Below are 26801 nucleotides of genomic sequence, written 5' to 3'. Positions count from 1 at the left end.
TTGTCTTAAACTGGGACTTTTTCCCCCCACACAATCCATCTCTAAGGTTTACAGAGAAGGATCTGAAAAAGAGAAAATATCCAGTTACAGTAACAATAACTTGAGCAGCCATTAATTACTTTATTAATTTTCAACACATCAAACCTGAAACAGATGGGCTAAAACAGCAGACCACCACTCTGGGTGCCACTTCTGTCTGCTAAGGACATGTAACTGAGGGTACAGTTTGCACAGATTCACCAAAAGTGGACAACAGAAGAGTGGAAAATGTTGGGATCTTGATTCAGGGGTTGAAATTTGGTGTAAACAAATTGAAAAGAGGCCCTTTTATGTTAGCCCCTAATAACCAAGTACCATCAGATGCATCGTCAGTCCAGACGACTTTACTTTTTTGGTTCAAAATATGAATCTGTGAAGAAAAGAGAGTAGTAAATTTCTCTTTCCATAGCAATACTAACAACTATAAATGGCTACCAGCTGGTGAGACCGCAGCACTTGTGCAACAGTTTAAAAATTTTTAAACTGTTGCACAATTTTTTTTTTAAATTTTGCAATATTTAACTAATACAATGTAACGTGCTGAGGGACAGGGTCGTTCCTCACAGGGTTTCTGACTCAGTATTTCTGGGTGTGCCCACAGTGAAATGGTTTTGTGGATGTGCATACTGCCCCCCCCCGAGTTATGAGTAAGAGTAAAGAGTTCACTTTGTGCGACTCGGCATGGTTAAATCTGTGGTTGTCTCCCTCCACTGGACATGAATGGTCCTTCTGCTTGCAAAAAATACAAAATGTCTTAAGGATGGAGTATTCAATATGCTGTTCAAAGACTAGCACTCGGTCATCACAGTATAACTCAAACTTAAAGGGCGTCCAGTTAGGAAGCAAAAACCACTGTGAATCAGTTTTACCTACTGTGGTCCAAAGGAAAGTGACAACATGTGCAGTGGAGAGGCAAGAAAAGCCAGCTACCAGAAAGGGGATTATTTTACAGGTGCTGGCCACAGATCGCTGCTTTCTCTTTTTCCTAATGAATTTTTCTCTAGTTTTGTTTTTTCTCAGTGTGCTTGTCAGATGCCATCCATGTGTGTTGTCACAAGGTTTGCTGTGTCTCCCGGCAGCAGACACCAGCAGCAGGGCTGGTATCTGGTCCTTTGTGGAGAAGGAACACTGCCAGAGCCCTACAAAATGACCTCCAGCAGGAGCTGTGTTTACTTCTTGGGCCAAACTGCCAGAAAATGACTCGGCAAGCTTGTCATGAGGGCCCAGTATCCTTCAGTGCTCACAGATCAACACTGTGCATTGACCAGAGAACACCAGAACCGACAGGTTCTGCTATTGGTGCCAAGAACACGAGCAAAAGGCAAAACTAGAAAAAAAAAAATCAGCCAGGAGGGACAGAAAGAGAGCAACGATCTGTGCCTACCATCTGCAAAATCACTCCCTCTTTGGTAGTTGTGGTGTTGTTGCCTCTCCAAATGCATCTGTTGTCACAGTTATTGGCACTAAAGCAGCTAAGGTTTTATGTTTCCTAACTGGACAGACTGATCTACTGTTGTAGTTCAGTATTCCCCTAATTTTTTGAGCAGATTATAAATGTAAGACTGGCTACAAGATGAACATGAAAGAAACTCATGAGGCATGAGCTTGTTTTGTTTTGTATTTTTTAAGAGTGTAGAATAAATCTTAGCTGTAAGCTTTCAGCTCTGGACACATCCATCCATCCACACATCATAAAACAAAGACTCCTCTTACTTACTCAACTCAGTTTATTACCAGAGTGTTTGAAGAGCCATGTATGCAAATGCACTGAAATTACTGACAGAACTGTTTTTTTTTATTCATCACATGGGGAGTTGATTATTCAGTTTGAGCTCAGTATGTTGATCAATATACTTCAAAAATCCAGTGAGTGACTGTTTTTTTTTTCCTTTAGATTACCATCAAGTCCCTCAGGGAAACAATAAATTAACCAGGTTTTAAGCCGTGCTCCATCTTCCAGGCTTCAGCAAATATAGCAGTTAGAGTTAATATTTCTGGACACCATCAAATCTAAGCAAAGCCTGTGATAATCCAAGAAAAAAAAAAAGAAAAAAAAAAAGCTACAAACAGGTTTCGGTCAGTCCTCTCTCAGATGAGCCACAATGAAGCAACATGAAGGGTACAGGCAATGTAGCAGTGAGCCTTTAACGTTATTTGATCCCTTTTAAAAGGAAAGTTTCTATATTTTCTAAAGTGTTCATCAAATTGAATCACACCCTGGATTTTGTGGGATTATCGTACAGCGTGCATGACATCCATTCTCTTTAGCCAATCAAAAATCCTTTTGAAGTTGAACACGCTTTATTTGTAACATCGCTCTTCCTGCTTCCACAGTGACTGAATTTACCCACGGGAACTGATTAAATGTAAAAGCAGAAAACTCTGAAAACAACCTTGTAATCAATGGCAAGAACCGCAACTTCCCCCTTAAAGAAAACACCCCCCTTCACCTCTGACGTCTAGTTTGAACCGTCCTGTTATCAGCTTGGTATGGTACATGAAGTAACACTGAAAATAAAATTGAAAACAGGCAACACAGATATAGCATGGACAGATAGTTAAAAATAAACATAAAACCAACAACAAGTTAACTTCCTACCCTCTTAAAAAGCTGACGTCATTTTCAACACATGCTACTCTGCTATGACATTTAGTTTCTTTCAACACTGAGCATTCATCTGCCTCCCTTAATGTGTTGGGAATGACTTTTTAAGCCTGTGGAAGTACTCCGCCCACCCTCCCCAAACTAAACAGGGTCTGAAAACTGAGGAGGGAAAAAAATGAAAGAAAGATTGAATCAAGTTTCTGAGACTTCTTGAAGCTTTCAGACAACAGGCTTACAACCAACCAGCAGCTCTTGGATTACTGCAGGAATCCCCATTCATTGGATTCTAATTAGAACATTTCTATTATCTTTTCTACACACCTGATTCCAATGGTAAGGTGTGAATGAATACACAAAACCTGCAGGATACTAGGCACTGACTAAATTCTTTAAAACATGAGCTGTGGCTGTGAAGGAATATGTATTCCCCATTAGCAAACCTGGCACTTACATCAGGGCATACATCTCTCAATTATCCCAGTTTTCTTTAACCTGGATTCAGCAGCTAAACTTACGTTTGTGTGAGCTTGTATAAAAGTTTGAGGAAGCACTTCCTGTGTGAAATCCTTCAGCTTCACCCTTGCTGTGCATTTAAACTGCTGTTTTAGTTTTTCCCCCTTCCAATTGTGTTGGGTTTTTCCCCCCATCCCTCTAAATTTTGGGAACCTACATTATTAATAGTTTATGTGTCATTTACTATTTCTACCGGTGCAGTGCTGAATTAACACAAAAAGACATACAGATGTGTTGACAAATAATGCATGTGTTAAAAGAACGACAGCTTTAATGCATGTACACTTTGCAAACGTACCAGTATGTGGCCTGGTTAAAGACAACACATTGTATTGTGAGTTTTAAGACTGTAATGGGGAGGGTCTCATTCTCTGTCCATGCATTTAAATAGCAACACAGGGGAAAGAAAACAAACAAACAAAAAAAACAAAGAAAAAAGAAAAAAAGGCTAACACACATTTAACGCGTCTTAACATATGCCACCCAGAGGTCTGCTGCTCGTCATTTCTTTCAGATAGATTTGGACTTATAATATTTTTTTTCTCTTTTTTTGTGTCCGTTAAATTCAAATGACAGAATAGGAGTATATTTTGTGGATCACATTCAGACGCCTTGATTCTCTTCTTCTATACTTCACTGTTGCCTGCGTAGAGCCTGGTCCATGTTCGGGCTGGGGAGGAAACAAAACAAGAGGGTTTTGTTTGGTATGAGGGCCATCAGCTGAGTAAATAACAGTAAATAAGTAAAGTGCTGCAAGGTATACACAGGAAGTGTTAATCCCAGAACAGGCAGTAAAAGCAACTGAGAGGTCACAGGACTTCCAAATACAAAATCTAAATATTTAGGCTTTTCATTTCTGTGTTGCTTGTTTTTGATGCTTTACATCCTTTTAACTTTATTATGTTTAGAGTTTGGATTGTTGATAGAGGAAAACAAGGACATTATGTTGAGCCACACAAAGCTGATTTCACACAAATGCATTAAATTATTGATATCCTAAAACAAAACCAAAAAAGGCTTCTGATTTCATTATGTGTTTCTGCTTTTACAGTCAAACCACAAGCAGAATATTTAAATGATGTATTGGTTTGGTTAGTCACAAAGATTTCCATGGAAACTGGCAGAGAAACCCTGTTTAAAAGCCCATCTCAGACTGCCTTTAACAACACATAACAATTTGTTTCATGATTGATTGCCGTGCATACACGCATGCATTTTATTATCTCTCTTATTTAGTGGGTTTCAACTGATACCATCAAGTGAGACACGACCGAGGAGTTTCATTGTCATTGTACACTCAGAAGTGGCGTATCAGCCGAGACAAACCAATCAACTTCTTTTACTAGATTCTCCAAAAAGATCATTACGTGCAGACCTCCATAAGCATCAACTTATTTTCCTGAGCTGATAAACTATGTTTCACAAAATGTTCGGAAAATAACAAATATATGCAGCTCTCACGTGCGTCATCTGCTAAGCAAACTTGAGAACTGTTACTATCACCTTACTTTATTTACAGTAGGTCAGCAAGCTAACCCCTCCCACAAAGTCACCAACAGGTTTGTTGTTTTGTTTTCTAGTTGTTATTTTTCTCCTCCCAGGAAATGAACCATAAAGAAAACCATCATCTCAGCTTTGGCTAATTTGCAGCTATTTGTAAAGTGGCTGACAGTTAAGGTCAGGACCTGAGCTGTTGTTTTTTTTCCCCATCTGTCACAGCACTTCTCACACTGAAACCTGTGACCACCTGTGGCAGCAGAAATACAGTTTAACAAAGCCAATCCCGAGTGATCTAATAGAAAAAATAAATCATCTCCTCACCTGTCTCAATGGCTTGGCTTTCATTTTTCTTCCACTGCTCTGCAACATCATTTGCCAGTGGATCATCTGGATTGGGAGCACTTAATAATGCCTGGATAGATAGCAACACTGTACGGATCTGCAGGGCTGGAGACCACTTGTCTGTGGGAAGATCAGGAAAAAGAGGAACAGGCTGGTGAGTTAAATGGGAAAAGAAACAAATCTGATGGCAAACCTAATTGCTAGTGGCAGAGAAGGAAAGCAGTCAAAATCAGAGCTGTGCTAATCAGAAAGGTAAGGTAAAGGAAAAAAAAAACATATGAGGGAGTAGCAGTCCTTTAGTGCTGATCAGTCTGCTAAACAATCTCTTCTATTTTCCACATTCCCTTGTAAGCATATATGCAAACACAGCCACATGCTTTCCTGATACATTTTATATACCAATTTGCTTTTCATTACCACATAATATCAAGATAATAAAAATTAAATCCATGATTCTATCATTGTATAATAATGCTTATGTGCCCAAATAAATTATAAATACATTTGTTTGCTCAACAGAAAATGCAGAGACTTTGGGATTGTCATCACCTACGCTGCATATGATTGTTAAAATAATCTAAAGAAATCAGTGAACACAAGGCACGAGAGAACTGAAAGAGACTCGATTCTGCAGCAGAAATCAGTGCACGGGCTCAGGAACAACCACTGAGCAAAGTTTGTCTCTGCACTCATAAAACAAAGAGAAATCTCAGCTGTTTAAAGAAAAAGAATTTATAAGCAAGCTGTCGAATGGCAGCTTTCTTCCTGTGGACCTGAATTGTGAAATTTTATTTCATTTTTTTAATCAAATACACCTCTAAAGAGGAAACACCTCGCTTGTCATCAGAAAAGCTGATGCAAAACAAAGGCTTTGTCTCCAGTTATTTAAAATGTTTTGCAGATATAAAACTTAAAATGAGCCTTTAAAAAAGTCTGATATATTGTCTTTGCAACAATTTCACTTGAATAAAATAGTTTAATCATTATGAAATCATCGCATAAAATATGGCTGTATAGTGTTCCAATCTAATGATATCTATCCCCATCCCCCAAATCCTGATCTAGAACACATGTCATGAATTAATCTTCCTTTTCCTTACAAATGCAATTTAAAAACTCATATTTTGACATTAACAATAAATCAGTTCAGTATAACATGAAAATGGTTCGTATTATTTCCACGCCCTACTGAAAGTAATCACCTCACTTCACTCTTCTTTCAGACGATGAGCTCTTTATATAAAACTGAAGGCATACTTTTCTCTACAACAGGCTTTAACATGTCGGACGTTCACTGCCTGCTCATTGTATAAACAGAACAATGCCAATCCAAATAAGTGTTTTCTTAAAGCGTTATTATCTCCTTATACAGTGGATTTCCACTGATACCATCAGGTACCACACATTTGTACTTGGAATTGCAGGTAAATGAACCTGTGACTGCTATAAAGACATAAAAGCCATAAGCTTTAACTGTTTGATGCTCCTCACTTTTACAAAGCAATAAAAAAAGCTGCAATCAAGTCCTCAGAATGCTGTCAGTGTTGTTTCACACCAACATCAACCAGAAAAAGAAAACAGGATGTACATATTTTAAAAAAAACAAACAATCATGTAAATTATTTTTATCTCTTTCTCACCTTTCAAAATGTCTAAACATATTCTTCCCAGTTTGTCAACATTGGGGTGATAGATTTTGGTCATGAATCGCACTTTGGGAGCTGCCATGGGATACTCTTCTGGAAGAAATAGTTCAAGTCTAAATGTGCCTCCTTCAAAGGGAGAATCTTGAGGCCCTGCAATGAACACATGGAAGTAGCGTGCATTCCCTTCATCAGGCGTAGCAGTGATCCCTGGAACAGGCTCTGCCATCAACCGCTGCGTTTCCTGAGCAAGGTCATAGTGAGAAACACAGATGTTGACATTTTGAATTTAAAAAGGAAGAAAAAGTGTTGCATGAAGAACTGTAGGAGGGTGTCAACAACAGACTTTTAAGTGCATAATGGTTCATAATACACAACTTCACCCCGCATAGTCACACGAATATTTTCCACTTTATCTATATACAGACAAGAAAACATTTCCACAAGTTATTTAAAATGGAAACTAAAGGTAGTCAAGTGTTCACGTAGTGCCTCGCACTGACAAATAACTCAGGGGCTCCACTTTATTTTAATCTAAAAAAATTTTAAAGTTCAAGCAATCATTTCCCAATACCTAAAACAAGCCTTCTCTCTCCATTGCCTCCTTAATTTCTTGTAGTCTGTTTTCCTTCCTCACATTGTACTTCTGTTTGTGCTTTAGAGAAGTGGTTCTCATCTTTAATATGGAAATATTTTTTTGGCCGAGTACAAACATTTTATAAAGCAAAATACAGTTGCAATAAAGAGTATGTGAGCCAAAAACTGTGGTTTCAGACTGCTCTAAACAAAACTGCAGTTCAAACCTTCCGTTTACGAGGGGCAGCCAATCAGAATCACATTAGCTTAAAGGGAGCTCTTCAAATAGCTTTTCTTGCCCAAACTCTGAGACATTAACAAACAAACGAATTAGCCAATAAATAATCCCTGTTTAAAGAAGCAACCAGTTATCAGATTGACTGCAGATTTTTTTTGCCTGTCAGTCTGAATAAATTTGTCCAGATTACTTTTAGAAACTGTTTCAGTGTTCCACTTCACTGGGTGTATTAACAGTGTATCTGCTAAAGAGTTTTACCGCAATGAACACTGTGCGAGAATGAACAAGGAGGAAGTAGAGTATCTATTTAAGATTTCTGCATTCGCTTGAGCAGGTGCACCAAAACATCTGCAATAAACAGGAAGGAAACTGATTCACTCTTAGAATTAGAAAAAACAAAAACGTTTATTTGTTGTAAATGTAAAGCAAAATGCCATAGGTTTATAAATAGAAGCTTAGTCCGGTTTTCCCACTTTGCCTACGGTCGTGTTACTGGTTGTGAAAACCTGTTAAACCTGAGGAAGAGCTGCTAGACGTAGCGGAAAAGGCTGATCGCGCCCACTGCCGGGCCTGGCCCAGCGAAGCTGCGGTGAGGCTAATGGAGGAGACCGCAGCCCTTAAGGCCTTGCATTTCTGTTTTAGTTCCATATATTTTAATACAAAAACTAAACTAAACAAGACACGTTGACATGCTCGCGTAATTGGGCTCATACATATGTTTCGTGAGCACAAGGGCAGCGCTTCACATCAGCATCAGGCATGTGTACGAATCGGCAACGCTAAAACTGCTAGCCTAGCTCACTTAGCAAATCCATTCATAGGGCGACTGGGACAAATTTCTACAATCAGTCGGTTCATACTGAAAATGTAAGAAAGCAATAACTTTAACATTGCAAATTAAGCGAGTTAAGAATTCCTCACGTATAAAAAATTAAACCATCGTCACAGTAGAATTCACTAAACGGAAGTGGCAAACAAAACACAGACAAGCGAGCTAGCTCGACAGGAGCTAAATGTGCTAGCCTTGCTAACGCCAGGCTACACGCGAGATGACTGCACGTCTACGTCCATATTGGGACTGAATAACCGCTATAAAATACATTCAACGGCTCATTGTGATATATACATATTGTCCGATACCAGGAGTACCTTTACAATCCTACGAGGCAGACCGGCCATCTTGTGTTAGCTATTATATTTTTAGCCGTTGACTCGCCTTCTCTTCAGGTTGGATTGACTGAGCTGCTGGGGCGGGGACAGATAACTCACGCTTCCGGTGGCTTCAGATGACGTAGACAAGTTTGCTGACGTCTAAAGACTTCCATGTAAAAATATAACTGCTGCAATACTAAATAAATGAACAAATAAAACATATTATGAATCTGAAATTTTAGTTAAATGTTTCCAAAGGGTCCTGAATATATATTTTTTTACTGCTGCTATTATTATTTTAAGAAGACAAAATAAAAGGGCCATTCTACAATTGCAGGACATTTTCTGTCACACCCCAGAATTTGAAAACAGTCTATGCACAAAATACTAAAACTTTAATTTGTTGTGTAAATCACAGGTGTTCTTGTTAAAATAGTGGTTCAAACATATCGTTTAAAATACATAACAGCCTTGGAGAATTCCCCAAATCCCAATTTGTCCCAACGTCTTGAGAGCCAAATTGGATGTCAAGTATAAGATTTTTAAAAGTTATGAATCAGCTTTCTTTATTTTATGAATGCATGTCTCTTATAATTGGGTAGTCCCAATTATAGGGTAGTCCAGTTTGTTATCTTTTCTGACTGGATTGTATGTATTACTGTAACTAATGCAACCCTATTGCCATATTACCAAAGGAAGCTAAATGAATTTCAAAGATTTCTTCCTTTATTTATATAACTACATTCATCTTTGACTTTCACAGTCCATTACACTCCACAGGTCACATCTTTTTATGAGAAAACATTAATGCTAGCACAGATTTGCAACCTTGTTATTTATACTTGTTTCAATGCAAACTGCCACAGAGGGGGCCATCTACCAACTGGAAGGTAGATGGTTTGATCCTCAGCTCCTCTAGTCTGTGTGTCAAAGAATTTTAGGGACTAAATCCTGAGTTGCCCTGATGCATCTTTTGGAATGTAAGTGCGTGGACAGCAGGTTAAAAAAACTACAGCTTGTATCAATATATGTATCTTAAAATAAATTGGTAACAAATGAATGAAGTATTACCTGAAATTGAATGAGTGTTCAGTATGAGAGTCACTATGTATGATATAAAAAGAACTTATTAAACAATATTTCTTTAAATCTGTTTTTTAATGTTCCTGAGCATTTGTAACAGGGTTATGCCAAGAATAGCACACAGCAAATAAAATATCTCATAAAAAGTACACCTATGATGCTTGAGATGGATGTATACATTTTTGATTGTTTTTCTTAAATACATAACAGAAAATTATCAACTAAAAGAGAATATTGCAAAAAATAAATTGCAGAGTGGCCCAAAATCTTGAATTAATACTAAAATTTTAAAACTGCCCTTAAATGGATAAGTGTTTGTTTTAATATTTCTCTCCATCTTCCTCACAATACTATATGTAATGTGTAATAAAGAAACACACAAAGAAAAACTCATTTGCATAGAAAACTAGAACTACCACCTCTCAGCTGCATGCTTCCGCTAAGCTCTGCACTACAATTTACATCAATGTTTGTTCAAACTCGTATACAAAAGCGGCCAACACAGCAAAACCATCGGCCTGTCCAGCCTTGTGCTGATGGATTCTTTGGGTACTGTCAGGTGGAGAATTCAGCTCTGTGGAATGTTATGTAATTCAGCTATGTTGCACTCAACAAGACCGCAAAACCTAAATGTTGTTAAAAAGCCTTAAAAATCAATAAAGACAGTTTTCACCCTGGACACTAGCTGTTTGACCGGTTGCCCAACAGACTGAAGAACGTTTTTTATCCAAGTGCATTGTCCTGAATCAAGCATGTTACCTGTAATGTGGTATGACACCTTCTATTTAATTCTGCTGAAGCCAAAACTCAGAAAACAATCACTGTTTGGCCCAAATGTGGCTCCTCTGTGATCCATTGTGAATAAAACTGCCACATCATAGCCACAGATCTACCAAATGTGGATCAGATGTGAGGTGCATTATGACATTTGCATTAAAACGGACACACTCATCACTTGCCACAACCCGCTTCAAGCGGGTGACATTCAGGCCACAGTTCGCCCACAAAATACAACCAAAAGAGAATGACCTTTTCCCCTCTTCTTCTGCTGCTGTGTTGTACAGGTGGTTAGTTGCGCTTTGAAAGTGATTCACTTTCCCACACACGTTGTCCTTTTTGCTAACAGTTAGGTAGCAGAAGTAGTGTCTCTTTAAGGGGTTCCTATATTTTTCAGCATAGCTGTTCAGCATACCTCTTTAATGAGAACTCAATGTCTGCTGAGCACAAATATAGTAAATTTAATTTTCATTCATTATGTTTACTTTGCTACAATACTGTTTGGTCTGATTTTAGTGTGGTTGCTAGGCAACATGTTGACATCATAAATCGTCATTTATAATTAAAGTTTCAGGGATATGAACTAGATGCTACCATCATGAAATGAAAATGATAGGACACCTTTATAAAAGGTGTTTACATGTGCATAAAGGAGGTTGGTAGGTGGCTGCTAGCCAGCACGATGACATCACAATATCTGACATGGATCTGTACACCTGCACACCTGGAATCTCTGAAGACACACGGGTGTGACTTGCCAGGCTACTCGAGAACCACTGCTTTACATCATCAGTCTAAAGAAAATTCTACGGCAACTGTGAAGTCCAGTGTAGTGGCTGAATCAAAAAATGGTAACTACTAACTTATTATTTAACAGTTTATTTAACATTATAGTGACAACAGAAGAACATCATTTGCTGTTTGGTAGCTATCTGTCCTTCGGTGGGTCCTTATTTATGCGTCGCCTTCGATACCTGTGAACAACAAAACAGAGGCCGATCAATACAGAACAACAAGTACAGACGCATTTTTAAAGAGACAGCACATTTTCTTTCAGCTCCTTTACACCGTTTCACAATCATCCAAAGAATAAAAACAACAGAAGGAGCGACAGAGTGTCCTCATCAAAGTTGGCAACTCATCTAAATCTGCTGTGCTAACACTGTTAAATCAGCAAACCAGAAGAAACAAGGTTGAGTAACCCACTTTCAAGGGAAAATTTCTTCAATATGTCATTTCTGACCAGCTTGCCAGTAAATATAGTCCTGATGAAAAGCTTAAGACCACTTGAAAAATGACAAACAAACATGGTTGGATCTTAACAAGGTTCCAGGTAGAGCTTCAACATGCAACAAGAAGAAATGAAAGTGAGACAAAACATTTTTTGAGCATGCAAAAAACAAAAAACCTGTAACCACCCCAAAACAGAAAACCCAAACATGAGCTCAGTAATAAGTAGCTCCACCATTAGTGCTGATCACTTCAAACATTTTTCAAGTGGTCTTAAGCTTTGATCGGGACTGTGCAATACCAATAATACCTGTAACATAGATATATCCAGATAAGCAATTTTCTATACATAATTCATCTTGTTGATCCAAATGTAAACTTTGGAGGAATAAATCAACAATAAATTACTAAAGGGAGACCAGATGAAGAACGTCTGGGCAAATCTCCCACCAACATTTTCACCACATATCTTTGCCTATGTGAGTGTTACTTGTGTACTTACTGTCCAATTGGATAAAAGCGGTGTTTTGTAGTGAAGAACATCTTGCTCAGCTCCTCTATTGTGGGGCCGTTGTCCTTGAGCACCTCCTTGCTGAGGTGGGCCTTTAAAACCTGGTCGTGCGTCTCGACCTGGTTGGCCATTGGGTCTGGTCTTTCTATAGGCTGCAAAGATTCATTTCCCGTTTTGTAAATACACAGTGTTTTATTGCAATCCTGCAGCTTTTTCACTTGTTGTGCACAGAAAAGTTACATCTTTTCTAATGGCTGTAAGTCTGATACTTCAAGTTTATTTGTTATAAAATAATAACAGGTCTAAAACTATATCCAGAATACTTTTGAAAAAAGCTACACAGTACTGCCTTACCTGGGTAAGCTCATAGGGAATGTCCACAGTGGGATGGTAGCACACTATGGTTTTTCCATCTGAGGTCACACCAATTTCCACATTACTAAAGCCAAAAAATTGAAAAATTAGTATCTATGTCAAAATTATGTAATCTATCATTAGCTACTTAAGTAGTTGTCACATTTGTTTACACTTCATTAGCTGTTCCAACAACTACAAAAATGTTAAATATTTCTGCAGCTACAGTGCTGTGCAAACGTCTTGACGTAACGAATTCTTTATATTTTGCTAGTTAAATGGGAAATATGTACACCAATTTTAGGTTTGTGCAATTCTAATGAGCTTGAAAGTCATTACTTTGTATGACCACCTTTATTCTTCAACACAGCCTGAACTCTCTTAGGCAGCTTTCTTGTAATTTCTTTAAATATTCTTCAGGAATAGTTCTCCAGGCTTCTTGGAGGAAATTCAAAGCTCTTCTTTGGATATTGGCTGCTTTTGTTTCACTACCTGTCAAAATGATCCCACACTGCTTCAATGATGTTGAGGTCTGAGCTCTGGGGATGCCAAGCCACGACTGATGGTGTTCCATTGTGTGTTTTGCCATACTGTTTCTGCATTGGCAGTGTGTTTGGGATCATCGTCATGCTGAAAAGTCAAGCCGTTGTCTATCAGACTCCTTCCTGATGGTATTATGTGGTGGGCCAAAACATTATGATGCTTTTCTGAGTTTGTTTGTTCTATTTTGAGAAGATCCCCAACACCCCCAAACAACATAAGACCCTCCACAGTGGCTGTGGAGATCTGCACATATTGATGGTGATTGGAACAGAAGATTTAAAATTTGAATTAATCATTCCATAAAACCTGATGCCACAAATCTTCAGTCCAGTTTTTGTGTAATTTGGCATACCACAGCCTTTTCTCTTCTTTAAGAATGAAGTGAACTTCCACTGAAACAATTTCTAATGAGGCACTGGTGAACAGTAGATGGATCGACCGAGACATCCTGTGTCAAGTCTTTGCTGGATTTTTTCTCCACTTGTTTAGTTTCATTCGATCTTTTAGGGACACACTTCATCCCTTGAGTTGGTTGCCTTTATAAGGAAATTATGTTTCCTTATGTCAAGCACAAGGATGGGAGTGAATTTACTGTGAAAAAGGCGCCAATGACCAAAGAAAAACTTTCAAAGTCCTTCAGAAAGCCTGGAGAACTACCAATTGAGGCCTCTTTAAAAAGTTACAACAAAGTCTGGCTGCTTGGAGTCAAAATGTAAAGAAATGAAATAAATGGCTGTTCAGGACTTTTGGACAATACAACACGCAGTGCTAATTCTAATCCACAAGATAAGATAATCACTTGTCTTTGTTCATCTCATCTTAATTTGACAAATACAAACCATTCAGGGCCATCAAGAGAAGTAGTACCAACACTGGACTTCTGGCGAGCTGCGACCGAACAAGCTGCAGCAGGAAAACAAAAACAACCAGCACAGATGTAACACAAGTCCAGACAACTAATGACACAAATGGACACGGTTCAACTTCTTAGCTATAAATGAAATTCTGAAAGCTTAGAGACCATAACACAAGGATGGAGACAGCAGCAGGAACTACTAAACACAGATACTAGACATATGATGCTGCTACTGTGCCCAACATGAGTTACGTTTACAGTCACTAGGAAACGTGTAAACTTGTAATATATTAAATTTTTCGCAGCGAGTATTTTATTTTATTTATTTAGTTTTGTACAGACACACTGTGGTTTGGACAATTAAGTCAGACTCGCCACCTAAACTGTCAAGGTTAGCCCGTTAGCTTTCACCGCTGCCATCGCTGTTAACCAATAAATCTGTAAACTCGCGTACACTCACATGACCGCCAACAATGACAAATGAAGCATAAAACTTACTTTGTACACACGATAACCGAGTGCGACCGGAGAGTCGCGTTAGGAGACTGTTTAGTCTGCACAAACGACCCGACGCCATGCTTAATTATTTTGTATGTGCAACACTGTAATATTTCCGACTCTGCTTTCTGACTCGGCTTCAACAGTTCCGCTGCTACACCGATCTCCTTCAGTATTTCTACTCCGACTTTATTTTGAACTCCTGCATTTCACTTCAAATTTCTTTGACATCTAACATCTAACATGTTTGGATTATTTCAAAATCTCCAAACTGAACTCAACTTAATGCTGTTACGTAAAATATTTTTAAATATCTTAGAAATTTTTCGTTTAAAATAAAATACACTGTTGAACCCTGAGATCCTCACAAATACTCACAGTTCGAATTCCCAGTGCACATGTAGTACTTGTGATGCTTTTTACTTTGTTTTTCTTTAATATGATTTAAAAACACTGATTGCTCATAGTCTATTACTACTCACCCTGCTGGTGACTAACAGTAAACTGATTTCACATTTATGAATTCTTACTTTTCATACTTTACATTATAGGTGGTTATTTTCCCATATATTCTTAGTATTAGGTCCAGTTTTTAAATGCATTATTTTTAAGCAAAAAACCCAAAAGAAAGTCTATAGGTTTCTAAAGGTTATGGCCTAATGTACAGTACAACCATAAATATTTAACACTCCACATTTGTACACATCCATCTAGTGGTTCATAAGTGGTTTGAAAACCAAAGAACAAAATCAACACAAATCTAATGAACTGTGTTTATTTCTTGAATATACAACAGTTGGAGGAGTCCATTATTTATTTATTTTTACACTTGAGCCAAATCAAATAACTGTACAGACTTTTTTCCCCCAAAATTTTTATCTATTAGCAGAAAAGGGTATAAAACCACTGTTCAGATCAGTGTGCATGGTATTCTTGAGAAAGTAATATAAGCAGCATATTACATTGGTAATGTACAGAAAAAAAACTGCATGGATTTTAAATTACACCCAGTCATTCAAAATTTGAAAGAAGTCCACTTATATTAATTTAAGAGCAACTGTTCCTCGACTTTCCTGAACATGTCTTTAAATGTTCTTGTCAGCGGCCTTATATGTGGAAAGAGAGAAGCTGAACTGAGCTCTTTGGTTCCTTTGGGCCTGGTTTTCAAAGACTGGCCAGCCTCTCAGTGGAGCTTCCACAAAGAAGCCACAAGCATGGCAGCTTGATGTGTTTCCACATTAGCTCAGTTTATCCATTTTAACCAGACTGTCACTAGGAGACCTCCATGTCAGATGTGGCTGCAGCGCTGGATGCCTGTGATCCCGTACTTGCCACCAAGCGTTCTCGACTGCCAAAGACCTCGGCCACTAAAAGCAGTCACAATAACATTAGAGCACCATTAACTGAAACAGCTTCAAAAATAAATGTTTGCCACTTTACATAACCACAGAACAAGTCGTGCAGTTGCGTTTGGAATTAACTTCACATGATTTACAAATGATTTAACTTTACCTGCTGCAACATCACTTATATCCCAAACTCGCAGACCTTCCTTCTGTCCCCCAAAGGCATAGATGAAGGGCAGGTCGGGGCAACATGATGCGCAGAACAGCACACCCTGATCACAGGTTACAAAGTCAGGTTAAACATCTTTTAACAACAACTTTTTATACACATGGAAAAATAATCCACAACACACCACAAACTTACCATTTTCATATCCCGCGAGTGCACCAGGTTGGGTTTGTTGCCTAAAATGTCCCAAATCTTAACATGTTTGTCAGCTGAAGAGGTGACCATGCATCCTTTAATCTGGCTGCTGAGGGCCAACCCTGCAGGAATTCAAAGGGGGTTAGGCGTGGTTTCTATAGCACAGTCATTACTGTATCTTTTCAAGAACACAAGGAAAGGAAGGCTCCACTTGGTTGGGCGGAATCACAGAGCCTCAGTGTTACCCAACTGTCTTCATGATTTCCTCCAGAAAGGAAGTGGTTTTGAGATGATGATGAAAAACAAGCCAACCACGAGTTTTCTCACATTTCTCTGGTATGTATAAATAATGTCAAGGAATGCTTTCATATTTTCCCAAATGACTCATTACCAAGAAAAACAAATACCACTCTTACAAAAGAAAAGCTTATCTAGAGTTTAAACTGAAAAAAAGGACTGAACACACACACACACACACCTGACACTTCTTCATCGTGTGCCCTCAGTGTGAACACCGGTTTATCTGAGCGTGCATCGAGGCAGTAGACAAAACCATCCTCTGTACTTGCCTGAAAAATAAGAAAAAAACCCCACACATAAAGCACAGAGCTTATGAAGAAACAACAAAATCAACAGAATGAGATACGCAAAGTCTTTTGCATAATGACCACACACCAGCTGGAGTCACAGCTGCTCAGCCGGGTTTTAAAAGGAATGTGATTTAATGCGGTTAAGCTTTGATGCTTTTGTATGATTTTTTTTTTCCATCTTCATCTATTTCACTAGCATAAACCACATCTCCACATGTGATTATGCTGGTCGAGCTCTGAAAATGACCTGGACGTCAGCCAAAAACATCAATGTGAAGCATCAGTGCTGGGAGAAGGCGTAACAGATGGGTCATTCTGTGTCAGCTAAACAAATGACCTGACCAGCTCACATTTCCCTGAAAAATTCCAAGGGAGTGACACACTTAATAGGGAAAATGCCAAATTTATCTCTCTACTGTTTTGTTATGTTATGTTATGTTATGTTATGTTATGTTATAGCATAGCAATATTCCAAGTCAGCACCATTTCAGGCCCAGGCAAAAGTTTCACCCTTGATGTCTGAGTCATTGTTACAGTTAAAAACAATTTGTATGTAAAGAAAATTTAAATAAACTGTCTTACAAACAGTGGCGATGACACTTTGCATATTCAGACATGCCCCCCAAAATTAAAAAATGACATCTAATATGAGCACTGGCACTTTTATGGGAGCTGAGAATAGCACTTGTTTCTTAGAAAACTTGGGATGCTTTGTAAATTGAAATGCATTTTACTGTGTTCTGCACAGCTTGTCTACTAGAAAATCCTGGAGGATGTTTTAAGGACTCACCAGGAAATTGCAGGGTGAAAAGTGGTTCCAGACCAAACGTTCCACTTGGCCACTGAACCTCCATGTCCGATAGCTGCTGTCTGGACTCCGACAATCATAAAGTACAGCTGTCCTGTAAAGAGAACATGTTAAGCCTCCAAACTTTTGTCAATCCAAAATCTGGTGGTGAGGAGAACAAATGACACGAACTTGTCATAAGATCCCGATAGCAAAGTCTGGGCTTCAAACGGGTGGAATGTTAACGTCTGGACCTGAAAGACAAAAATGTTTGTTATCCAGCAGCTCAAGGCTGTAGTTTCTGGGAATGCAACACTCAATATAAACTGTGAATTGTATTTTTATTTCTCATTGAATACCTTATCAGTGTGTCTGCGCAGGGTTGTGGCTGGCTTGCCTTGAGACATATCCCACAAGATAACTGTTTCATCTGCAGAACCGCTAGCCAACACGTTCCTAAAAAGAGGGGACTGTGTTTCAGGAAAGACCAACAAATGTACAAGTATGTACAGTTATACCACATGCATCTAATATAAACCATCTCTTAGCCTCAAGTAAAGGAATTCAAGTATCTCTGGGACTGTTTACAAGTGGAAGGAAGAGTGGATCGTGTGATTGAAAGCTGAACTGGTGCAGCATGTTTAAGTCTGTTGTGGTGAAGAGAGACCAAAGTGTGAAGGCAAAGCTTGTCAGCTTACTGGTTGACCTGCTTTCCTACCCTCACCTATGATAAGAAGCAGGGGGTAGAGACTGAAATAATAAAAGCTCAGATATAAGCTGAGGAAATGAGCTTCATTTACAGGAAATCTGGGCTCTCCATTAGAGACGGGTCAATTTTCCGAGAGTAAACGAAGGCCTCTGTTTAGACTCCTTGTACCACAACCCACAAGAGAATAGGTGGTAGAAAATGGATGAATGCATATTAATGCAATCTGATACTGACCTGACCAGCTGGTTCCAGGATAAATCCAGCACTGCATCTGTGTGTCCCTCAACAGGTTCTGCTGCTGCCCCCTGTTATTTTTAAAAGAACAGACAGAAACTAATTACTAACTCAGTCTCAGCCGATATTAAACCCATCAGAGTTTACTAAATGGACCGGGACTAATATAGTGCTTTCTACTAGGGCTGGGTATCAATTTGATTTCTATAACTGATTCGATTCAATTCAATTTTGACTCAAACAGTCAGAAATATTATAATTATGATCATTTATCAGTACATATTCATATTTTTTATATGTACAAAAACAAAGCTGTCGCTTGTGAGACTTCATTAGAGGTGTAAGCATCACAGCAGATGCCTTTGTGTCAAAGTAACTCAGGATAAAACACAGAAAAACATGAAGGAGATTTTCCTGGCCTGACTTTTTATAGCAGATAACCGCCTTAAAAATACTCTGCAGTAGATCAAAAACTGAAGAAAACCACAAATCAACATATGAATATTACCTGATACTGCTAAAGTGAAGCAGAGCAAAGTTACAGCGGCCGACAGCACTGTACACAACGGTAGACTGGTGCGTAATGAGTAAGTGAATAATGCAGAAAATGGAGACTTTTGATGGTAAACTGGTCTCTGAGTACACTGAGAGAGAGGGCTGTGCAGGAAGTGTGATTTTATCGTGGCGGAAGCAAAACAGCGAAAGTAAGAGGAAATTCATGACAATGTTTTTCAAACGTGAAGCATAGTTTTGATCTTCTTTTGCTGCTGATTCAGTGAATTTTGGTCAGAGAGTGACGAAACCTGCAGCTTTAGAATCTGTGAGACGTCGGCTTTCAGCACCCGACGGCGTGTCTATGAACGTGCTGTCAGGTGAACGGGGGGATCCGCGCTCTGTGTTTACATCTGTTTACCTGCTCTCATTTGCTTATTTAGTTGTTTGGCAGTTGTTGAAATAGTTTTGTGAGTGTTAATCTGAGATTCTGATACTTCTGGTAAAGTACATTTATATTTAAAAATCAATTCAGGATTTAATGAAAGCGATAGTGCATTATCGAAACTAAAATTGATTTGATTCGGGGAAATCGATTTTTTAAAGCCACCCCTACTTTCTACTAGAGATGGCACGATACCACTTTTTTATGTCCGATACCGATACCGATATCATAAATTTGGATATCTGCCGATACCGATATGAATCCGATATAGTGTGTTTTTTAATCAATAAAACTGTTTTTTTAATATCTTGCTGCATTTTGTATAAGTTCATACTCAAGTTTAAATAAACAACAACACTAAAGCTATTCTGTTATACCTGTATGTAAAAAAAATACACTGCACCCAAAATATTTCATAGTTCAGGAACACTGATCAATCTAATAAACTTAATCCTCCCTATTCTGGTATTTTAAAGAGTACTTAGCAGAAATATTAAGCAACCTAACTAATAGGGTTGCAAACTCCCAGCAAAAAAAAAAATAGGAACCCACCCCACCCTCCACGTCATGATGCTTAATCGATGTAATCAACTTTAATTTGATGCAGGGTGAAAAAAAATGCACAGAAATAAATTATTTTTCAAGAATAATTAAATAGATTCAACATCTTTCTTCAACAGAATTGCAGAATTCACAGATGGTACCTTCTCAAAGAAAAAGTACTATAGCTTACTAGGGTATATTAGACTTAACAGTTACTATATACAGTAATGGACTTCTATACATTTTAAATCAGATTAAAACTTTGGGTGTAAGATTCAGATAATTATTTATTAAAAGCTAGGCATTTTAAATGAGAATAAGAAAGAAAAGTATGTCTTTGTGCCCCCTTTTCCCTGTTAATGCCCTATCGGCCCCCCTGGCTAAACTTTGCTAGATCCGCCCCTGCACAGTTACCAGCCGTCAGCTACGTAGAAAAGGATCCTGGTGTAGAAAGTAATATTAAATAAATTCTAACAACAGCTTATCAAGCTTAAACGTGCTGCTGTTGTTCAGCCGCTGGTTTCCTCTTTCTGGTGCAAAGTGGACCAAAAACAGAGAAGAGAGACGGACTCGCGACAGAAAAGCCGATCAGCTGATCGTTAAGCAGTTTCACGATTGAAGTAGCTGCAGGAAGGTGAGGGAGAGAGAGAGTCAGTCGCTCCATATATCGGTTGTTAAGCTTAACATGGGAACGCTTTACAAACATTCAGAGATGAACTTACACACTTGCTTTACTTCTCTCTGGGATAACTTCCTCGGAGATGAAATGCTGGTTTGGTAGCGGCTACAAATACACACAGCCGCTCTATCACGTGAGCACACTGCTCCGACGTGCTACGGTTATGAGCCGAGTTACGCCGTGTCGCAAGTTTTGTGAGGTGTTTTTTTGATATTTAATGGATCGATTACATTTTTTATTTCTCGCCGATATCCGATCCAGTAATTTAGGTCAGTATCGGACCGATACCGATAGTAATATCGGATCGGTCCATCTCTACTTTCTACTCCATTTTAGCAGGAACACTTTTTCCAGTGTTTCAAGCGCTTTTTATCTAAAACTCAAACACTCTCACTCTGATGGGCATCTGAGGGTTCAATTTCTTGCTGAGAATACAACCACTAATTAGGCTTTTACCTTTTTGCTCTTCTTTTTCTTCTTGGAGGCTTTTTTGCTTCCCAGAGAGAAGGCTGGCTCTAAACAGTCCACCACATCCAGATCCCACACGTCTATCTGAGGGGTCATGTTGCCCACAGCTGCATAGTTAGCTGCAGGGTAACACACACACACACACACACACACACACACAGGAGACAGTGTTTGCTAAAAGGTCCTATACAACGAAACAAGAGACTTTATCTACATTGCATTTATTATCTGATGTTTTCTTACATGTTCCTTCTGCAGGATTTGGGTCAAAATTTAGCCACTCCACACACAGTGGATAAGCTGGCAGCAGAATATCGTGATGAACATAAAGAGAGTCCTCCTCTGAGTTGTAAACTGCAAAGTAACACATTTAGCTTATTTTAAGCCACAGCAGCAGTATCCAATGAACAAAATTTCCTTCTATTTGCTGAAGAAAATCCTCTGTTATCTGTCCATCAGGTCAGTAAATGAAGGCATTTACCAAAGATTTCCAAATTGCAGCAATCCTTCTCTGCTTTGCCTGCCAGGATCAGGTTGTCAGTGGGTTTGATTTGAAAGTCCTCACGCTCATACTGGTCCTAGGAAGGAAGTTATCCAAAAAAATTAACACAAATTTCTTGCACTGGAAAACAAATGAGGGGTTTTAAAGTTTATAGCAGCTCTTCAGGCACAACACAGAATGCATGTACTTATTTTTGGAGGCCACTCACTGTGTCTTTGATGGTGATGTAAGGATCCTCCTCATTAGAGCTGAACACTGTGAGTCCAGCCAGGCTGTCACCAAGATTAGCGGTCACTAAAACAGAGGCAGGACACCAGAAGATATGGGATGAAGCGGCAAATCTACTCAAATAACCAAACAGCACCTTGCCCCTTCCTCACCTGTGTCCTCTTCATCATATTTATCCAGGCCATACTCTGCTAGCTCATCCTCTTTTCCTTCTTCACTCTCATCCTGTGGCACTTCAGCAGTATCACGCTCTTCAACAGGTACACCCTCAGCATCTTCTTCTTCGTCCTCAGCTGCCAGTTCCCTAGGGGCATTCAAAGAAGTAAACAAAAAGTACATGACAGCAGGCACAGTGTGATAGGATACACGGGAGCAGTGAGCCTTTAACATACCCCAATTCTTCTTTCGCCTCAGTGATGATTCGCTGGAGCTCCTCCTGGCTCAACTCAACCTGGAGTTAAATTTAAAAAGTGGCTTTATTATTTTAAAATATATATGTAATTTGCTCGAGGTTTAATACGTGTAAAAGTTTGGGCATTGCCATGTTGACAGATTAGCCGCCGGTCGGCTAACATGCTAACGATACTTACTTTATCCGGGGTTTCCTTGGCAACGCCTCGTTTTACCCACCCGATACAAGTAATCTGAGAGCTCATTGCGGACAAACTGTACGTTTTATGTACTCAAAACTTTATAAACTACACACTAAAAGACTATTTAACCTCAGGCATGCACACTAGGGGCGTACATGTGAGTTTCACTGGGTCCTGCGACGCGTCTTGATGGCGTTTGAGGAGCGTTGAAAAATCTGCCTGATCAAAAATGTAGCAGAGAAACTTGACACACAAAGGCTGTGTCCCAATTCAGGGTCTGCACGCTTGAAGTACGCATTTCAAGTGCGATTACGTCACCGCCACGCGACGACGGCTGTCCCAATTCAAAGTGTACTTCAAATGCGTACTCCAAATGCGCCGTCGATTTCCCCAAATATCAAGCGTGGTCCGGTGCACGCTTCGTGGCCCCATATATCCCACAATCCATAGCGCGGCGGTGGGTGTGGATAATTTTGCCGCAAAATACGGCAGAAGGGAGCGGCCGAAGAGTGAACTGTCAAAAGTAAGTACTGAATATGATGTCACTTATTTATGTGCGAATGTTTAAGAACATTAAAACATTACTGTTGGCCACATGTCGGCAAAGTTATGTGACATTAGTGATGTTTGTACTTTCAGCGTCAACTTGGTTTTAAAGCCTCTACTTCTAAATACATATATAGTCGACCTTAATCTTACAGAGAATGTGATGATTTTATGGATAATTAAAGTCAGTCATATATCCACAAACACAACAAGCTGAAAGTCAGTGATGCTGCTCGGTTTGCAGTCCTGAATATCACGGCACAAGCAGGATTCACTGCACTGTTAATGTTAGCTATGTTATATTGCTGCCTCTGTTCGGTGGTGTCGAGCCAAACGGACTTTAACGTGTGTTTGAACGAGCTGACGGTTCACTCGTTAAGCTGAAAGAAAGATGCTTTAATCACAGGAGTCACACATGTGTCCACTGGACCATCTGGGAACTCTTCTTGTTTAGCACTCGTAATAACACAAACACTAAATCCTCCTTCTCTTGTGCTGTTTTGTAGCAGTGTATACACCTGAGACTGTCACCTGTCTGTCTGTCCTGCTCTCTCTCTCTTTCTTTCTCTCTGGTTGTGGAATAAAAGTATGAACATGTATTTATAAGTTACACTTGTGTTTGAATCCTGCAGCTTATCACACATTTGATTTCCATGTGTGACAACTGCAAGTGTCCAGAGTGAGGACAGACTGAGGGACCCACTGCTGCACATCATCTGTGAGGCTTTGCACCCCTGATGATCCACCAGGACAAACTCAGCAGTGTGTGAGGAAGAGGAGGAAGAAGAGCCAGCAGCAGCTGACAGATGGAGAGAATAGACAGACTGTTCCCTGTTTGTGAAGGACTGCTAGGAAAGTTTAACATAACTAATTGTCTGTCCTGAATCAGTCTTATTAGGTAATGTTCAAATAATGTTATCATTCCAGTGTTTTCAGTGTGGGAGAAAGTACTCAGAGCCTTCAAGTTACACACTATGAAAGGCAGCAACAAGTTTAATATTCAGAAACCTAAAGTATGTATCAGCAGCAGAATGGAGCTAAAAATAAATGTTTGTTTCAGTTCTATGAAGCTTTGAGTATTTTGGATTAGTAGTACTGCTGTGTTTGTTGCATCATATTGCTGTAATTGTTTATATGCTTTATATATTCTGAGGTAAGTTGATCTATAGTGTTACATCATATTCTATAAGGATGTTATGTGTTTGTATACTTTCTGCCCAGTTTGGCCCATTTAGCAGAAGTCAGCCTGTTTAAGGCTCTGATATCTATTCTGTACGACTTAACGCAGTTATGACATGGTCTGATTTTCTCACCCAATAAAGGAATATTTAATATATCAGTCTACTCTTCATTCTATCAGAAACAGTTATCACAGCTCATACATTTGCTTTTTACACATATATATAAGCATTGAGCCAAATTTAGTAATGCCAACATATTGAAAGAACAATGTTTGTCTCTTATATATAATACATCTGTATATACACTGTCAGAGATACTTGTCTTTGAGTGAAGATTTAAGGTGATAGGAAATATAAATAACTGCTACTTGCATCTTTGACCCAGAGTTCAAGCTCATATATATATATAATCTGACAATACATATAATATTGTCCATATTATATTAACATTACCACAGTGAGATGACTTTAGTCTCATGAATAACATTAGCTAATTATTATTTACTAACTAATCTTGAAATGACTGTTCAGTACAGAAATGAAGCCCAACTATCATGTTTTACAGTCCCGTGGTCTCAACTAATCAAAGTGATGTCATGACAAAAATGAATGACCAACAAAACATTTTTTCTCCTTCATTTCTGTCACACAAAGCTGCATGAAACATTTCTCGCGGTTAGTATCATGGTTGCTAGGCAACCTGAACAGCGCGACGAAGGCTAGACCGTCCCATTTCACAAGCCTCTCACTTCCGCACTTCCCGTACTTATAGTACGCACCGTACGTAGTACGCGTAGTGTGCGTACTTCAAGCGTGCATACCCTGAATTGGGACACAGCCAAAGACTTCTGAATTGAGATTTCTAAGAGGAATCCCTCAAAAGCAGAATGTCAAAGTAAGCCCACTTCGAAGAAGTTTAATTATACATGTAACGCCTGAGATTTATATAAGAAAAATAGTGTAATTTCAACAGTATGTTTCAGTTTTACTATTTGTTGAAGAAATTCTGCTGTAGTACATGAAAGAAATCTGTCAGCACGACTTAAATAGCAAGAAATAAATAAGCTCTAGTAGCTTTTTTTTTAATTCACAAAAAGAGTTCTCTTAAAAAAACAAACAAAAAACCCCTCTAGACTCATTGTTAACACAATTTCCACAGCAGGTAGTGTCTGTGAAGGTTCTCAGTCATCCAGGTCATCGTAGTCTAAGGAGCCTGGAAAGAAAAGCGTCTGGACTTCTGTAAGTTGCTTGAAGACGTTTCACCTCTCATTCGAGAAGCTTCTTCAGTTCTAAGAGTCAAATGGTGGAGAGTCCCAGATTTAAACCCCCTGGGAGTATCCCCCCCAAAGAGGGACAAAAGGACCCCCTGATGATCCTCTACCTAATCACATGAGCCAAGGTAGCAGGTAGTCATTTGTTTATCAGTTACTTACTTTGGTGTAATACGAATGGCCACGTGGGAGCTATTTATCAGTAGGGAAAACTGTAAAACTTAAATGAAAAAGTAGTAAAAATTCTTAACATTTTTCAAAGCCGTCTAGTAGGCTGGATTGTCTTTGCAGGCCAGTTCAAGCCCCCTGGCCTTATGTTTGACATCCCTGCTGGTTATAGAGTTTATTTGGTCAGGTGACCATTAAAATTAAGGATAATTTAGACAGTGCTGTGAGGCGTTTTAAGGTAGATGCTCCTGCTAAGTATCACTGAGACGTTTTTGCTGAGTGTTTGCCTTTCTGTTGTGATTTAGAGTATAATGGCTGTGTTTAATTTTACTAATGTGAGCACTACACTTGTATCCGTATCAGAGATGAGGGCTAAATGAAAGGTACAAAACCTAAAAGTTTTAATGTCTGAACACGAAATATGCTTTTTATAGATATATATAAAAACAATTTAATGACCGTATAAAACAACAAGACAATAAAGATATTGATATATGATACTGTTACTGGTGATTATACTTACGTTCAGGACAAGGTCGATTAAAAGAGGTACTTTCATGACTGACACGGGATAACATAAAAAGGGCTGAACAATCATTTCAGAATAAAAAATGAAGTGCAGTGGTCATACACAAGACTTATATTCACCAAAGTTTTTTCACAGGATATATTATGTTTTCCCCATTTCAACATATTTTTTATATACAAAACTTGTTGATTTATCTCCTTACTAGAACCCCCACCTCACACAAAAACACATGTAAAGTTTAAAGGGGAAAATCTTCTGCACATTTATGCCGTGCAACATTGTGAGTTCTTAGATCGACCTCTTTAACAGAGGTGACAAAAGCATTATACCAACACTGCATTCAAAAGTGGTGCAAATCTGCATTTTGCAATATTGATGATTATTAAATGTGTGTGAAAGCTGTGAACACCCACGTGGAGGAAGGTTGACAGAGTGAGATGCTAAAGTGAAAACTGCTCCAGTCTGATATACCCAAAACAAGCAAAAAGAATAGCATAACTAAAAAATGCTTAATGTATCCTTTGCTATGACTTGAAAGGTCATCTCTGTAACAGCCATGAAAAATATGTGAAAGAGCTGAAAGAAGGAAAAAAAACGAAAGATTCACAGTTGAAAGCACTGATTTGACGTTCTTACCTGCCTTTTTTCCCCCTTTTGAATAAATCC

The 26801-nt window shown here is 38.8% G+C and overlaps 3 protein-coding genes across 3 annotated transcripts; all 3 read right to left on the bottom strand.

Moving 5' to 3' along the window:
* Positions 1 to 1748: 1748 nt before the first annotated feature.
* ube2nb (ubiquitin-conjugating enzyme E2Nb) lies at positions 1749 to 8752 on the bottom strand. The gene is made up of 4 exons (XM_031726546.2): positions 8606 to 8752; positions 6640 to 6886; positions 4979 to 5119; positions 1749 to 3827 (listed from the first exon to the last, which is right to left on the bottom strand). The coding sequence occupies exons 1-4, from the start codon at positions 8633 to 8635 to the stop codon at positions 3784 to 3786; spliced, it is 462 nt and encodes a 153-aa protein (XP_031582406.1). The 5' UTR covers positions 8636 to 8752; the 3' UTR covers positions 1749 to 3783.
* Positions 8753 to 11331: 2579 nt separating this feature from the next.
* On the bottom strand, positions 11332 to 14609 carry mrpl42 (mitochondrial ribosomal protein L42). The gene is made up of 5 exons (XM_031726607.2): positions 14461 to 14609; positions 13946 to 14009; positions 12564 to 12648; positions 12201 to 12361; positions 11332 to 11442 (listed from the first exon to the last, which is right to left on the bottom strand). The coding sequence occupies exons 1-5, from the start codon at positions 14537 to 14539 to the stop codon at positions 11397 to 11399; spliced, it is 435 nt and encodes a 144-aa protein (XP_031582467.1). The 5' UTR covers positions 14540 to 14609; the 3' UTR covers positions 11332 to 11396.
* Positions 14610 to 15219: 610 nt separating this feature from the next.
* Positions 15220 to 22799, bottom strand: pwp1 (PWP1 homolog, endonuclein). Its single transcript, XM_039601423.1, has 15 exons — positions 22438 to 22799; positions 22240 to 22298; positions 22000 to 22151; positions 21828 to 21913; positions 21599 to 21695; positions 21361 to 21471; positions 21106 to 21236; positions 18491 to 18561; positions 17907 to 18003; positions 17740 to 17801; positions 17551 to 17662; positions 16649 to 16739; positions 16171 to 16292; positions 15973 to 16078; positions 15220 to 15827 (listed from the first exon to the last, which is right to left on the bottom strand). Exons 1-15 carry the CDS (start codon positions 22501 to 22503, stop codon positions 15733 to 15735), a joined length of 1458 nt encoding a protein of 485 aa, XP_039457357.1. The 5' UTR covers positions 22504 to 22799; the 3' UTR covers positions 15220 to 15732.
* Positions 22800 to 26801: the final 4002 nt, after the last annotated feature.

This window comes from Oreochromis aureus, linkage group 17, assembly GCF_013358895.1.
Source record: "Oreochromis aureus strain Israel breed Guangdong linkage group 17, ZZ_aureus, whole genome shotgun sequence".
In the NCBI taxonomy this organism is placed as follows: domain Eukaryota; kingdom Metazoa; phylum Chordata; class Actinopteri; order Cichliformes; family Cichlidae; genus Oreochromis; species Oreochromis aureus.
This window is presented reverse-complemented; position numbering and strand designations above follow the sequence as displayed.

What these genes read in the sequence shown, in the direction of transcription:
- ube2nb (XM_031726546.2), bottom strand. Translation starts at nt 8,635, where the DNA reads ATGGCCGGTCTGCCTCGTAGGATTGTAAAG. An exon ending in ATGTTTAGACATTTTGAAAG is followed by an intron (nt 5,120 to 6,639) that starts GTGAGAAAGAGA and finishes ATCTTCCCACAG; the next exon opens with ACAAGTGGTCTCCAGCCCTG. An exon ending in AAGCCAAGCCATTGAGACAG is followed by an intron (nt 3,828 to 4,978) that starts GTGAGGAGATGA and finishes TTTCCTCCCCAG; the next exon opens with CCCGAACATGGACCAGGCTC.
- mrpl42 (XM_031726607.2), bottom strand. Translation starts at nt 14,539, where the DNA reads ATGGCGTCGGGTCGTTTGTGCAGACTAAACAGTCTCCTAACGCGACTC. An exon ending in TCTCTTGATGGCCCTGAATG is followed by an intron (nt 12,649 to 13,945) that starts GTTTGTATTTGT and finishes TTTTGGCTTTAG; the next exon opens with TAATGTGGAAATTGGTGTGA. An exon ending in TTCCCTATGAGCTTACCCAG is followed by an intron (nt 12,362 to 12,563) that starts GTAAGGCAGTAC and finishes GAATCTTTGCAG; the next exon opens with CCTATAGAAAGACCAGACCC.
- pwp1 (XM_039601423.1), bottom strand. Translation starts at nt 22,503, where the DNA reads ATGAGCTCTCAGATTACTTGTATCGGGTGGGTAAAACGAGGCGTTGCC. An exon ending in ATATGATGAAGAGGACACAG is followed by an intron (nt 21,914 to 21,999) that starts GTGAGGAAGGGG and finishes CCTCTGTTTTAG; the next exon opens with TGACCGCTAATCTTGGTGAC. An exon ending in TCCTGGAACCAGCTGGTCAG is followed by an intron (nt 18,004 to 18,490) that starts GTCAGTATCAGA and finishes CCCTCTTTTTAG; the next exon opens with GAACGTGTTGGCTAGCGGTT.